The 15,122-nt window shown below is 65.2% G+C and overlaps 1 protein-coding gene across 4 annotated transcripts in view; it reads left to right on the top strand.

Annotated features, from left to right (window-relative positions):
* The window catches only part of ARHGAP33 (Rho GTPase activating protein 33), a 47,734-nt gene that overhangs the window by 28,484 nt on the left and 4,128 nt on the right, over positions 1-15,122 (top strand). For 3 of the 4 annotated variants that reach the window (XM_084613186.1, XM_084613184.1, XM_084613187.1), the window contains exons 13-21: positions 44-188; positions 873-955; positions 1,304-1,411; positions 1,660-1,805; positions 5,302-5,500; positions 5,691-5,788; positions 11,413-11,487; positions 11,674-11,772; positions 11,869-12,513. In XM_084613186.1, coding sequence (XP_084469312.1) covers positions 44-188; positions 873-955; positions 1,304-1,411; positions 1,660-1,805; positions 5,302-5,500; positions 5,691-5,788; positions 11,413-11,487; positions 11,674-11,772; positions 11,869-12,513 — 1,598 coding nt within the window. The remainder of the gene's footprint in view (positions 1-43; positions 189-872; positions 956-1,303; positions 1,412-1,659; positions 1,806-5,301; positions 5,501-5,690; positions 5,789-11,412; positions 11,488-11,673; positions 11,773-11,868; positions 12,514-15,122) is intronic. The other variant, XM_084613185.1, reaches the window with a different exon arrangement.

The raw sequence follows: 15,122 nt of genomic DNA, 5'->3' as shown, positions 1-15,122 counted from the left end.
GGCAGACGCTGGCCCGCCCATACCCGCTCTCCCCTTCCATCAGGCACGAGTTCGACAGCGAGCGGGTGCCAGAGCTGGGCCGGGCGACCTACCTGCAGGACATCCACTGCGTGAGCTCCCTGTGCAAGCTGTACTTCCGCGAGCTGCCCAACCCGCTGCTCACCTACCAGCTCTACCACAAGTTCGCGGTGAGCCCGGGATGCCCCCCGCCTGCCCCCCAACTCCCCACCCCCGCATTCCCTGCCCCCCGAACTCCCACCCCCGCATTCCCCGCCCCCCAATTCCCCTACCCCTGCATTCCCTGCCCCCCAACCCCCCACCCCCGCATCCCCCTGCGTTAACGCCTGCCCCCCAATTCCCCTACCCCTGCATTCCCTGCCCCCCAACCTCCCACCCCTGCATTCCCTGCCCCCCAATTCCCCTACCCCTGCATCCCCCTGCGTTAACGCCTGACCCCCAATTCCCCTACCCCTGCATTCCCTGCCCCCCGAACTCCCACCCCCGCATCCCCCTGCGTTAACGCCTGCCCCCCAACCCGCTGCTCACCTACCAGCCGCCCGCCTGCCCCCCAATTCCCCTACCCCTGCATTCCCTGCCCCCCAACCTCCCACCCCTGCATTCCCTGCCCCCCAACCCCCCACCCCCGCATCCCCCTGCGTTAACGCCTGCCCCCCAATTCCCCTACCCCTGCATTCCCTGCCCCCCAACCTGCCACCCCCGCATTCCCTGCCCCCCAACCCCCCACCCCCGCATCCCCCTGCGTTAACGCCTGCCCCCCAATTCCCCTACCCCTGCATTCCCTGCCCCCCAACCTCCCACCCCCATGTTAACACCTGAGGCCCCCCCCAGATAACAGCCCATTTGCCCTGCAGGAGGCCATGGCAGTGCCCAGTGAGGAGGAGCGCCTGGTGCGGGTGCATGACGTCATCCAGCAGCTGCCCCCGCCCCACTACAGGTACCTGCCCCACAGGGCCGTGGAGGGGGTCGGTGCCCCACAGACCCGTGGGTGACAGCTGGGGGGGTCGGGGCCATGGGTGACGGCTGTGGGGGGGGAGGTCAGGGCTCCGCAGCAGTGTGGGTGACATCTGGGGGTGGGTGGGTGATGACTGGTAGGGTCGGGGCCCCATGGGGCCGTGGGTGACGACTGGGGCAGGGCTTAGTGCCCGGCTGGGTGGTGGTTGAGGGCTGGGGGACCCCAAGAGGTGTGGATAACAGTTGGAGGGGGTCAGGGCCCTGTGGGATTGTGGGTAATTGGAGGGCAGGCTGGGGCCGGGTCCCCCTCACCAGCTGCCGCCCCCCTCAGGACCCTGGAGTTCCTGCTGCGGCACCTGGCACGGGTAGCCACGCACAGCCCAGACACCAGCATGCACGTCAAGAACCTGGCCATCGTGTGGGCCCCCAACCTGCTCCGGTAAGTGCCCCCTGGCTTCCCTCTGGACCCCCTGCCAGTCCCCTGCACCAGCTACCATCCCCCCAACCTGCTCCGGTAATTGCCCCTCTGACCCCCCTCTAGCTCCCTTCTGGATCCCCTGCCCATACCCCACCTACAATCCCCCCAACCTGCTCCACTGAGTGCTTCCCACCAGCGCCCCCCTCCCCCCCCAACGCGCCAGCTCCAATCCCCCAGACTGCTCCACTGAGCGCCCCTCTGCCTCCCAGGTCCCTGGAGCTGGAGGCCGTGGGGCTGAGTGGGGCGGAGGCCTTCCACGAGGTGCGGGTCCAGTCCGTTGTGGTCGAGTTCCTGCTCAGCCACGTCCAGGTGCTGTTCAGTGACAAGTTCACCTCCATCGGCAAGGACAGCGCAGGTGGGGCATGTGGGGGGGCCTTGGGGGATGGTGTGGGGAGGGCACGGGCGGCCGTGTGAGGCAGTGCAGGGGGGCAGCATGGAGGGACAGTGTGGGGTGGACAATGTGGAGAGGGCAGCCGGGGGGAGCAGCGTGGGGGAGGAGACAGCACAGCACAGGCTGGGGGGCAGCGTGGGGTGACTCTGGGCATGCAGGGGGTAGCAAGGTGCTCAGTGGGGGGCATACAGAGACTGGCTGGCTGCTGAGCTGCGGGAGGTGGGGGCAGGCTGTGCCCTAGAGGAGGCTGGGATCTTTGCTGCCTTGTTTGTGATGCTGCACTGCTGGGCACCGCCCACTGGGACCTGTCCCTTGACCCCCAGCAGCGGGGTTGGGGTGGGGCTGGGTGGGGGCTGCTGCTCTGAGGGTGGGGACCTGCCCCCAGTGGCATTGGGTGGGATGCCTGGGTGGAGGAGGGCCACCAGCAGAATTTGGGGGGTGGTCTCCTTGCCTCACCCTGCCCCAGACCCTGCTCTGCGCTTCATGCCATCTTGCTGTCTTGTGTCCTTGGAGGTCTCACAGGAAGGGGCTCGGGGGGATGGGGGCAGCAAAGGATGGATGAGACACCTGAGGGATTCTGAGAGGTAGGGGTAGGGGGAGCTGGGGAAGGTTGGCAACAGTGGGGGGGGGTGGAGGGGCATTGGGGAGGCTGGGGACAGTGGGGTTTGGGGTGATGGGGATAGTTTGGGGGCAGTGGGGTTTGAGCTCCCTGCAGTGAGTCCACCTGGAAGGGACACCTGGGGACCCTCACCCCCTTCAAAGGGCCCTGTACCCCCACTCCGCAGTCACAGGGACTCAGCCAGAGTGTGACACAGGAAGGTTATTAGTCGTGGGGAACACAGCGTAGGACAGAGCTTGTTAGCACAGAAATCAGGAACTTTCAACAGAGTCCATCTGGGGGGGTGAGGGGGAGGCCCAGAGCTCTGGGCTCCGCCCTGCCCCCAGTCCCAAACCAAGAGACTGACCCTTTCAGCTGCCCACTGCCCCTCCTCCTTCCTTTGTCTCTTTCCTGCGCCAGCAGGTCCCCTGGTCTGCACCAGCACCTCCGGCTGGTTCTTGCAGAGGAGTGGGCCTGGCCATCAGTTGCCAGGATACACCGTGTCGTTCTCTGCAGCCCACCAGCAGTCACACCTGCCCTCTGTGGGTCTCTGCAACAATCACTTATTCCACCACCTAGATACTCCCCTTATCCCACCACCGAGATACTCAAGTAACACAGGGGAAACTGAGGCACACCGCAGTTTTCAGAGAGAACATTAAGAACATTCCTACTTCATCACACTGGGAAAGGCTGGGGGCAGTGGGGTTTGGAGGGGTGGGAGGCAATGGGCCACTGGGAGAAGTCTGGAGGCAGTGGGGAACGGGGAGCTAGTAAGGCAGCCAGTGCCGCGACCCCCGCCCCATGCTTTGCTCCCTGTGTAGCAAGCCGGTCTGTTCTCAGCAGCTACCTCCCGGTCCCTGGCCTGGGGCTGGTCCCCCCCTCCCCTGCTGTGTGTCAGGGTCCCAGGCCCAGGGAGAGGGGGCCCTGCTCTGGGCATGGGGTTGCCCCTGGGCTCTGGCATGCTGCCCCCCCAGGCCACCCTCTAACCCTGTTCTCTCTCCAGCCCCCCAGCCGGCGTCCCGGAAGCTGGCCTGGCCCCCCAAGACCGGCCGGCTGCTCACCCTGCCCGAAGCCCTGAGCAAGGCCCAGAGGGAGCCGGAGACGCAGCAAGACAGGGTGGAGGGTGTCCTGGAAGCGGAGGGGGACTGAGGGGTTGGGGAGGTCATCCCCCCGCCCCGGATCAGATTCATGGACCCATGCACCCCGGTGTCCCACTCCCTCCCTGCCACACACGGGCCCCTCTACCCCGGTATCCTGCCCCCTCCCTGCCGCCTGTGGGCCATTCTACCCTGGCATCCCACCCCCTCCCTGATGCCCACGTGTCCCTCTACTTGGGCTGTGTGGCTCCGTGACCCCCTGAAATCTGGTGCAGTCAGCTGCATCCCCAGATAAGCATCGATCCCAGACACTATGGTGGGGAGGTGCCCAGTGGCAGGGGGTTCCAGTGGCCCAGGTCGCTGATTGCGGGGCAGGAGCAGGGCGGTACGGCTCTCCTTGCATGGGGCCCTGTGGGCTCTCAGAGCTTGGGTGGGGCAGGGTAGGACAGGGGCATTGCCCATCCGGGGAGGGAGGCTCAGGTCCTGGGTTTAACTGGCTCCCATTGAGCACAAGAGAACATTAAATGCCCAGCTGGCAATGCCCCACATTGGTGATTCATGGTGCCCGGCGCCCAGCGGCTCGCCTTGGGGAGACAACTTGCTGGGGGGGGGCTGACATTGACTGGGCCTGATGTGGGGGGACACTGAGCCCAGCAGGGGTGGGGGTGGGAGGTTGCTGAAGTGGGGGGCTTCCAAGGCAGACTGGGGAGGCAGGTGCTGGGGGCATTGAGACAGGCTGGGGAGGGGGGTGCTGAGATGAGTGGGTGCCAAGGCATGCTCGGGGGCAGCGAGGTAGGCTAGGGAAGGGGGATGCTGAAGTGGAGGGGTGCCCAGACAGGCTGGGGAGGGGGGTGCTGAGGCAGGTGGGGGGCCTGAGGTAGGGGGTGCCAAGGCATGCTGGAGGGGTGCTGGGTGGCACCACAGAAGGCTAGGGGGTGCCACGGCAGGCTGGGAAAGGGGGTGCTGAGGTGGGGCAGTGCCAAGACAGGCTGGGGAGGGGGGTGCTGGGGATGCCCAGACAGGCTGGGAGGTGCCCAGACAGGCTAGCCCTGTGGTGGGAGGGGGGGTGGACAATCCTGCGACCAAATGCAGTGGGGTGTGGAATTGGGGGGCCCATAGAGTGGCTGGGCACAAGGCCGACGTGAGCTGCAGTGAGGGGGGCAACCCCCCAACACACATCCCAGGGAAGCTGCCTTCTGCCCCTGACCAGCTGGGACCTGCGGAGCCCAGCGCCCGGCCATGCTAAGGGGGATGGGCCCTGCACTGGCACCTGGCTGCCCGCCCCTCACCCAGGTAACAGCTCCCAGTGCCCAGCTACGCTGCTGCTTCTCTGCGGGGTTGAGCCTCTCCCTCTTCCCATGGGCTCACAGTGCCCTCACTGGTGTGAGGAGTGGGATCCCTGCGGCCTGCCAGGGTGTTAAATCCTGTCCTGCTGCTAGCACTAGGGGGCACCATAGTGCTTAGGGCTGAGTAGGGGGTGCTGTGTTGCAGGGAGGGGAGCAGGGGGCACTGTGCTGTGGGGAGCGGGGTGGGGGGCTCAGCAGGGGGTGCTGCGGGGGTGGGGGGCTCAGCAGGGAGTGCTGTGCTGCAGGAAACAGGGTTAGGGGTTAGGCGGGGGGCACTATGCTGTGGGGAGTGGGGTGGAGGAGCTGCAGAGAGGGGCTTGGGGCTCAGTAGGGGGCGCTGTGCTGCAGGGAGGGGCTGAGGTTCCTGTGGGGCAGGCCCAGCTGACCCCCCTTCTGTCTGTCTCCCTGTCCCCCAGGTCGCTCCTGCCTCCCGCGCCCCAAGTCCCTGCTGGGCAGCTGCCCCTCGACCCGCCTGCTCTCGCTGGAGGAGGCTCAGGCCCGGACGCAGGCCCAGGCCCAGCATGCGGCCCCTGGCCAGGGCAAGAGCCCTGAGGCCAAGCTTGGACGGAGTCCCCCGGGGAGGCTACCCCTCATGCTGGACTCGCCCCATGTCAGGTAATCCCGCACTGGGGTTGCTGACTCTGGGGTAGGGGCTGGTGAGCTCAGGGGGGCAGGGGATGGGGCATGGGGGCCTTTCCTCTCAGGGGGTGCCGGCCCCGATCTGGCCCCAGGAGGTGGTGGCCTCAGGGGTGTGTGGAATGGGGCTGACAGGGCCATGGGTCGGGCTGACACTGTCTCTCCACAGGCGCCAGACGCGGGGCGGAAGCTGGAAAACCTTCTTGGCCTTGGGCAGGGCACCCGCCATCAGCCACAAGAGAGTGCAGTGCCCGGGCAGGCAGACAGGTGAGTGAGCCCTGCCCCACGCAGTCCCCCTGACTCCTGCCCCACGCAGCCCCTCAGCTTCCCCCAGACCCACACAGCCTCCCAGCTTCCCCCCGCCCCACATAGCCTCCCATTTCCAGCCCTGCCCCACAAATCTCCCCCCAGTTCCACACCAACCTCCCAGCCCCACATCTCTCTTCCTCCTGTTCTCTTTGTCTCTCCCCCTGCCCCATGGAGTGGGGATGAGGGGTGTAAGTTCGAGTGCTTGCTCATGTCCATTCCATGCTAGGTGTGCGCAAACCCACGGGCCCAGCTGTCGGAGATTTTTCCCTTAGCAGTATCCGTAGGGCCGTCTCTGGTGCCCCATGGAGCCCTGCACCCATGCTCCAGTATATGGGGTGCCGCCGGTATATGGGGTGCTTCAGTTCCTTGTCTCCCTTTGCGATTCCAAAGTGCTCCGAGCAGTGTAACTTTATAGTTGTTGGATATATTTGGATCTAGATCATGAAGTAGTTAGTTAGGTGAATAAGTAGGTTAGATAGTTGTGTAAGCGGGGGATGGTCCCGCTATTGTGGGGAACTTTCCTGGCTTATACACGACCCCGGTATATGGGCTAGCGAAAGGATCTGAGTCCTCACTCCCACTCCCTTTACCCAGAGGCCTACCTGACCTCAAGGGCTCCCCTTCCACTCTCCTGTCTGGCAGAGTCCTCGTAACACCAATAAGGCTGGGCCCAGGATTCCTGGGGGGCTCCACCCCCACTTTGGGCAGGGGCTAGGGTGTCCCCACTCTGGGTGCTCTCTCTGCACTGGACACTTCCCTGACCCACTGATTGTTACAAACAGTTCAAAGCAAATACAATTTATTAAACAGCAACCAATTAAAAAAATAAGGAAAAAATGGGAAAGGTGAAAGGAAAACCCGTCGCCCCGCTCTGTGGCACGGGGACGTCACAGCCAGCGTCTCGGGGATGTCAGGGCAGTTCAGCCTGTTCCTCACACGTCCCAGGCCCCTGCCCAGGCCCTGGCTGTGCTGCAGGGATGCTGCGGGTCGGACACTTGCTCTGGTGGTGGCCACATGCCCCCAGGCTCTAGGTGGCAGGACCCTTCTTCCCAGCGTCGCCCCCGCCCCGTCGGGGTTACGATCTCCCCCCAAATCTGGCCTGCCAGGCGTCTTGGCTGGGGGTGTCTCCCTGTGCTGGGCCCGCTGCCCGGGGTCCCCCTCGCTCTCCCCAGCTGCTTCTGGCTCTGGACAGCGACAGCCCCAGCTCCACCACTCTGCCTCACCACTGATGCTGCTGCTCTGCCTCCAGCCCCCTGGGCTGCTTCTCCGGCCCCTCTGGCTGCAGTTGCTGCAGCTCTCCCCATCCCAGCACAGGTCTGCTCTGTGGGCTGCTTCTGTGGCTCTGCTCCCAGCACTGACCTGCTCCCTGGGCTGCTTCTCCGGCCCCTCTGGCCGGCGCGGCCCTGCTCCCCCTCTCCACTCTGGCCCCTGCTCTCTCCTGAGCTCGGCCCCACTCTGTCTGACCCAGGCAATTCTAGCTCACTAGGGGGACTGGACCCCCCTGGCCTCCTGACTCCCTCATTAGCCTGCCCGCCCTGTCAATCAGGCTGACCTGGAGCATTGGCCTCTCCCCATTGCCCCGGGGGACTGTCAGTCTCAGGGTCCTGATTTCCCATTGACCCTTCTCCTTCCTTTTGGTTCTGAGAGCTAGCCAACCAAACCACCCCCACTGAGTTTTAGTAAGGGGACAGTTAGTGCCCTTAGGGACTTTGTCCCCGGCACAGGGCTTGCCCCCTTCCCCGGGATCCCAGCCGTCTGCCATAGACCTATGCCGGTCAGTGAACCCCGCACCAGCTGTCTGATTCTGGGGGAATCGCACATCAAAGAGAAATGCCAGATCTGTCAGGGCTTCACGGCACACTTGGAAGAACAGGGCCATTCATCTCCAAGCTCTTCTCTCAGATGGGCCTCGGAACCCTCCTGCTCGGACTCAACCCTGTCCCTCTGCCTACAGCGAGCCCCACCAGCTCCGGGTTCCTCCCAGCACTGCTCACCATCACCGGGGCCACCACAGTGCTAACACCTGGGACTGCAGCCAGCAGGCATTGCTGGGGAGACACGGTGCTAACATCTGGGACTCCAGTTGCATAGATTCTCCGGCCCTCAGTGGCAGAGCCAGGGGCTTTAGATGCCGCTGCCCCACCGCTGCCCAGCCAGGTCCTGTGCACTGCTCAGGAGGCCGTCGGCAGGTATTCTGAGGGTGTGCCCGAGGCCGGAGTTGCCGTCTCCTCCCAGGATCCATCTCCCCATTTGTTTCGGGACCGCCTGTCTCCCTTTCTCCTGCATGGGCCAAGGTCACCTCAGGCCGCTGGGTGCTCAACACCATAGCCGTTGGCTACACCCTGGAGTTTTCCTCCATTCCCCCCTCACACCCCAGTTCCCTGTCCCTCTTCAGGGCCCCTTCTCACGAGCAGCTCCTCATCCAGGAGGGGGATTCCCTCCTACGTCTGCGGGCCGGGTAGGAGGTTCCCCTAGACATGAGGGTAAAAGGGTTTTACTTCCGGTATTTCCTAATCCCGAAGGCCAAGGGGGGGCCTCAGACCCATCTTAGGCCTGTGTCGCCTCAACAGGTATCTGAAGACATCAAAGTTCTGCATGGTCTCCCTGGCCTCCATCATCCCCTCTCTGGATTCGGGAGGCTGGTACGCTGCTCTCGACTTAACGTACGCCCACTTCCATATTCTTAACTTCCATGGCCCCAGGAGATTCCCCCATTTGGTGGTGGGACAGCACCTCGACTAGTTCACGGCACTGCCTTTCAGCCTCTCTTCTGCTCCGAGGGTCTTCACGAAGTGCATGGTGGTGGTGGCCACTTCCCTTAGGTGCTGTGGCATTCAAATCTACCCATCTCTCGAGGACTGGCTAGTCAGAGGCAGGTCCCAGGCTCACGTGCAGCACGTGTCGGGATCTAGGCCTGCATCTCAATGACCAGAAGTTGACTCTGTCCCCCGTTCAGAGAATAGTGTTTATAGGAGCAGTGCTTGACTCCACCCACGCCAGAGCCTACCTGCCAGAGTCCTAATTCCTGGCATGTCAGAGCCCAGCCGCTCCCAGCCACCCGAGTATGCCACCAGCGGCTGGCTCACATGGTGGTGTGTACCGACGTGGTGCAACATGCATGGCTGTGGCTCAGTGTCCAGATGTGGCTGGCGTCGTTCTTCTCACGACTTGTAACTAATGGTCACAGTTCCGTCGAACGTCCTGTTGTCTCTGGTTGGGTGCCCAGCCCTGTGACTGTTCTGGATGGGGTCCCCTTCGTAGCACCAGTCCTATCGGTAACGTTGGTCTCTGATGTGTCGGATCGGGGGTGGGGAGCCCAGCTTGGCAGCTGCAGTACCCAAGGTCTCTGGTTCTCTTCACAGAAAGGCCAGGGAGCTCAGGGCGATATGCTCGGCTTGCCATGCATTCCTTCCTATCTAAGAGGCAGAGTGGTGCAGATCTTGACGAACAATACAGCAGCAATGTTCTTCTATGAGCAAGACGGGGCCTCATCTGCCCTGTGTCGAGAGGCTCTTCGCCTGTGGGACTTCTGTGTGCAGTAGACTGGTCATCTCAAGGCTTCACGCTTCCCGAGCGCCCGAAACGCGGAGGCAGATCTCCTCGGCAGGTCCTTCTCCTCTCACCATGAGTGGTCACTCCACTCGGAAGTTGTCAGCACGATCTCCCCCAAGTGAGGGACTCCCCAGGTGGACCTCTTCATGGCCACTCAGAACAGGAAGTGTCAGCAGTTATGCTCATTTCACAGGCTAGCTGGCTGCTCCCTGTCCAACGCTTTCCTGCGCCCTTGGATGGAACCCTGCTGTATGCCTTCCCGGGGACAAAGCAAAAGGCATCCTAGTAGCTCCAGCATGGCCATGGCAGCTTTGGTGCGGCAGGCTTTCGGACCTCTTGATGGCAACCCCACTAGAGGTCCCACTTTTCCCAGACTTGCTCTCGCAGTACCAAGGCTGTCTGCTCCATCCAAACCTAGCGTCACTGCATCTGATGGCGTGGCTTTGCATGGCTGAACACAAAGGAGCAGGCCTGCTCGGAGCAAGTCTAATACATCCTGTTGAGTGTCAGGAAGCCCTCCACCAGGGCAACCTACCTGGTCAAGTGGAAGCACTTCATCTATTAAGGGCCGCAGATTGAGGTCTTTCTCCCTCCCGGTCATTGCTACAATCCATCTTGGACTACCTGCTCCACCTCAAGCACCAGGGTCTGGCAATCAGGGTTCACTTGTTGGCCATCTCAGCCTTTCACCCGCCGATCCAGGGCAGGTCAGTCTTTGCTCATGACATGATGATCAGGTTCCTGAAGGGTCTGGAGAAGCTATACCCACAAGTTCGGGATCCTGTCCCTCCTTGGGACCTAAACTTGGTGCTAGTGAGGCTCACGGGTCCCCCTTTTGAGCTGCTGACTTCGTGTTCTTTGCTGCTTCTCTTGTGGGACGTCTCCTTCTTGGCGGCTATCATGTCGGCCCACAGGGTCTCTGAGATTAGAGCATTGATGTCAGAACCCCCTTACATGGTGTTTTACAAGGACGAGGTCCAGCTGAGCCCCCACCCAGCCTTCTTACCGAAGGTGGTATCACAGTTCACAATAATCAGGACCTCTTCCTACCGGGTTTCTTCCTGAAGCCTCACAAGGCGAACAGGGAGCATCGGTTACACTTTATGGATGTTAGGCAGGCCTTAGCCTTCTGCATCGTGGACAAAACCCTTCTGTAAATCAGTGCAGCTCCTCATCGCAGGGCGGACAGGATGAAAAGTTTGCCTGTGTCCGCTCAGAGAAGCTCCTTGTGAATAACTGCCTGCATCAGGCTCTGCTGTGAGCAAGCAAAGGTGTCACTGCCAGCCATCCTTCCTGCCCATTCCACCAGAGCGCATGCTTCGTCAGCGTTTTTCCTCGCACAGGTACTGATCCGAGGTATCTGCAGAGCCGCCACCTGGTCGTCGGTCCATACCTTCCCGTCCCACTACGCCATCAGCCAGCAGGCCCGGGGCGAGGCCAGCTTCACAGAGCAGTGTTGCAAGCAGCACGGCCATGAACTCAGAGCCCACATCCAGGGATACTGCTTGGGAGTCACCTAACCGGAATCGACACGAGCAAGCACCTGAAGAAGAAAAAACGGTACCTACCTCTCGTAACTGCTGTTCTTCGGGATGCTCTGCTCACGTCCATCCCACAACCCGCCCTCCTGCCCCTCTGTGGCAGTGTTGGCAGGAAGGAACTGAGGGGGCGACGCCCCATTAATGGGCACAGGGCTCCAAGGGGTGCCAGAACCTGCCCTACGGACACTGCTAAGGGAGAAATCTCTGGCAGCCAGCCGTGGGCGCGCACACCTAGCATGGAACGGACACGAGCAGCGCACCTCAAGGAAGAGCAGTTATGGAAGGTCAGGAACCGTTTTTTCCAGGGGAAGGAAGGAGAGTTGGGGGGCCTGTCTGGGGTGTTCCCGGGAGCAGAGGTGGGGACTCGGGGCAGTGCTGGGGGCAGGAGCAGTGGGAGGGTATCAGTGGGGTCCAGGCAGGGGATGGATACGGGGGTGGCTGAGGGAGGACTGGGGGGCTGACATTCTCACCCCTCCCCTCTCCCTGCAGGACGTCGGGCCGACACCGTCACGCTGCGATCTGCCAAGAGTGAGGAGTCACTCACATCCCAGTCCAGCACTGCGGGTATGAGGGGCAGCGCCAGGGTCAGGGAGGGGATGTTCAGGGGGAAGCCAACCCCAGAGGTGTCAGGCAAGCCGTCCCCATGCAGCGTTATGTACAGCTGTTCCCCAGCTGCCCCATCCCAGAGATGACTGTGTCCCAGTGCTGGGCGAGCAGTCCCTGTATGGTGTTGTGTGTGACTGTTCCCAGATTCCCAGCCCCAGAGGTGGCTGCATCTCAGCCAGGTGGCGTTAAGTGCGGCTGTTCCCCAGCTGCCCCACCCCAGAGATGGCTGCATCTCAGTGCCAGGTGAGCTGTCCCCATGCGACATTATGTGTGGCTGTTCCCCAGCTGCCTGCCATCTCAGGGTTGTTTACGCCTGCTGTTTGTCCATCTGTCCCCCAGGCCTGCGCAAACTCCACCGCCTGCGGCGCCCACGCTCCAGCAGCGACGCTTTCCCGGCCCTGCCCGGGGCCCCCCCCGGGTCCCCGCCAGCCCCCCTCAAGCCCTGCCGTTCCTGCGAGTCGCTGAGCTCCTCGGCCTCCGGTGGCTGCAGCGAGAGCCTGGCCGTGCTGCCGGACTTGGCACCCCATCGCCGCACCTCCCTCTGGCTGGATGACGAGGGCGAGCTGGACTCAGACCTGGAGCTCAGTCCCCCGGGCTTCCTGGATTTCAACCCACTCCCCTTCCGGCACAGCCCCCCCCGGCACCCCTCACTCTCCGACACCTCCGACTCGGCCCCCAGCCCCGCCCGCCTTCCCTTCGCCTGCAAGGTGGCCCGGGCACTGTCGCCCCGCGGCCCAGAGCCCCCCACAGCCGCCCTGGAGATCTCTGAGCCCGTGGCCATCTCGCTGCCAGCCAAGGTGCTGGAGATGCTGGAGGGGGGTGAGGCCGGGGGTGTGCTGAGGCCCGGACAGCGCCGGGGGACGCGCAGTCCCCCCCACATGATCTCCCGACTGCTGCAGGCCGGTGACGGGATGCTGACTGACAGCTGCCAGCGCGAGGTGCGGCGCAAACTGACCCAAGCTGAGAGCGGAAGCCTGGCCCAGAGTGAGTGTGCCAGAAGCTCCCAGCACCATCTGGAACCCCCTGCCGGCCGGATCCGCCCCCCGGCCAGAACCTCCCAGCCCCATCCGGAACCCCTGCCGGCCGGATCCGCCCCCCCGCCAGAACCTCCCAGCCCCATCCGGAACCCCCTGCCGGCCGGATCCGCCCCCCCGCCCCCCGGCCAGAACCTCCCAGCCCCATCCGGAACCCCCTGCCGGCCGGATCCGCCCCCCCGCCAGAACCTCCCAGCCCCATCCGGAACCCCCTGCCAGCCGGATCCGCCCCCCCGCCCCCCGGCCAGAACCTCCCAGCCCCATCCGGAACCCCCTGCCGGCCAGATCCGCCCCCCCGCCAGAACCTCCCAGCCCCATCCGGAACTCCCGCCGGCCGGATCCGCCCCCCCGCCAGAACCTCCCAGCCCCATCCGGAACCCCCTGCCGGCCGGATCCGCCCCCCCCCGCCAGAACCTCCCAGCCCCATCCAGAACCCCCTGCCGGCCGGAACCACCCCCCCACCCCCCCGCCAGAACCTCCCAGCCCTATCCGGAACCCCCTGCCGGCCGGATCCACCCCCCCGCCAGAACTTCTCAGCCCCATCCGGAACCCCCTGCCGGCCGGAATCACCCCCCCGCCCCGCCGCCAGAACCTCCCAGCCCCATCCAGAACCCCCTGCCGGCCGGATCCGCCCCCCCGCCAGAACCTCCCAACCCCATCCGGAACCCCCTGCCCGCCGGAACCGCCCCCCCTGCCAGAACCTCCCAGCCCCATCCGGAACCCCCTGCCGGCTGGAACCGCCCCCCCTCCCCACCGCCAGAACCTCCCAGCCCCATCCAGAACTCCCTGCCGGCCGGAACCACCCCCCCGCCAGAACCTCCCAGCCCCATCCGGAACCCCCTGCCAGCCGGAACCGCCCCCCCGCCAGAACCTCCCAACCCCATCCGGAACCCCCTGCCCGCCGGATCCGCCCCCCCGCCAGAACCTCCCAGCCCCATCCGGAACCCCCTGCCGGCCGGATCCGCCCCCCCGCCAGAACCTCCAAGCCCCATCCGGAACCCCCTGCCGGCCGGATCCGCCCCCCCGCCAGAACCTCCCAGCCCCATCCGGAACCCCCTGCCGGCCGGATCTGCCCCCCGCCCCCCCGCCAGAACCTCCCAGCCCCATCCGGAACCCCCTGCCGGCCGGATCCGCCCCCCCGCCAGAACCTCCCAGCCCCATCCAGAACCCCCTGCCGGACGGAACCACCCCTCCCGCCCCCCCGCCAGAACCTCCCAGCCCCATCCGGAACCCCCTGCCGGCCGGATCCGCCCCCCCGCCAGAACCTCCCAACCCCATCCGGAACCCCCTGCCCACCGGATCCGCCCCCCCGCCAGAACCTCCCAGCCCCATCCGGAACCCCCTGCCGGCCGGAACCGCCCCCCCCGCCAGAACCTCCCAGCCCCATCCGGAACCCCCTGCCGGCCGGAACCGCCCCCCCGCCAGAACCTCCCAACACCATCCGGAACCCCCTGCCCGCCGGATCCGCCCCCCCGCCAGAACCTCCCAGCCCCATCCGGAACACCCTGCCGGCCGGAACCGCCCCCCCGCCCTCCGCCAGAACCTCCCACCCCCATCCGGAACCCCCTGCCGGCCGGATTCGCCCCCCCGCCAGAACCTCCCAGCCCTGTCCGGAACACCCTGCCGGCTGGAGCCGTCCCCCCACCCCCCCGCCAGAACCTCCCAGCCCCATCCGGAACCCCCTGCCGGCCGGAACCGCCCCCCGCCAGAACCTCCCAGCCCCATCCGGAACCCCCTGCCGGCCAGATCCAGACCCCTCCCACCCCCCGGCCAGAACCTCGCAGCCCCATCTGGAACCCCCTGCCGGCCGGAACCGCCCCCCCGCCCCCCTGCCAGAACCTCCCAGCTCCATCCAGAACCCCCTACCCGCCGGATCCACCCCCCTGACCCCCCACCAGAACCTCCCAGCCCCATCCAGAACCCCCTGCCGGCCGGAACCGCCTCCCCGCCAGAACCTCCCAGCCCCATCCAGAACCCCCTACCCGCCGGATCCACCCCCCTGACCCCCCACCAGAACCTCCCAGCCCCATCTGGAACCCCCTGCCAGCCGGAACCGCCCCCCCCCGCCCCCCGGCCAGAACCTCCCAGCCCCATCCAGAACCCCCTGCCGGCCGGATCCGCCCCCCGCCAGAACCTCCCAGCTCCATCCAGAACCCCCTACCCGCCGGATCCACCCTCCTGACCCTCCGCCAGAACCTCCCAGCCCCATCCGGATCCCCCTGCAGGCTGGATCCGCCCCTCCACCCTCCGCCAGAACCTCCCAGCCCCATCCAGAACCCCCTGCCGGCCGGATCCACCCCCCTGACCCCCCCGCCAGAACCTCCCAGCACCATCCGGAACCCCCTGCTGCCCCCCCCGCCCTCCCGCCAGAACCTCCCAGCCCCATCGGGAACCCCCTGGCGGCCGGATCCGCCCCCCCGCCCCCCGGCAGAACCTCCCAGCCCCATCCAGAACCCCCTGCAGGCCAGATCCGTACCCCCCAGCCCCAGCCGGAACCCCCCGCTATCCAGAACTCCCTAGGCCAGAAGCCCCCAGCCGGATTCCCGCCATCCAGAGCCC

This window comes from Lepidochelys olivacea (genome assembly GCF_965140295.1).
Source record: "Lepidochelys olivacea isolate rLepOli2 genome assembly, chromosome: 24".
NCBI lineage: Eukaryota > Metazoa > Chordata > Testudines > Cheloniidae > Lepidochelys > Lepidochelys olivacea.
This window is presented reverse-complemented; position numbering and strand designations above follow the sequence as displayed.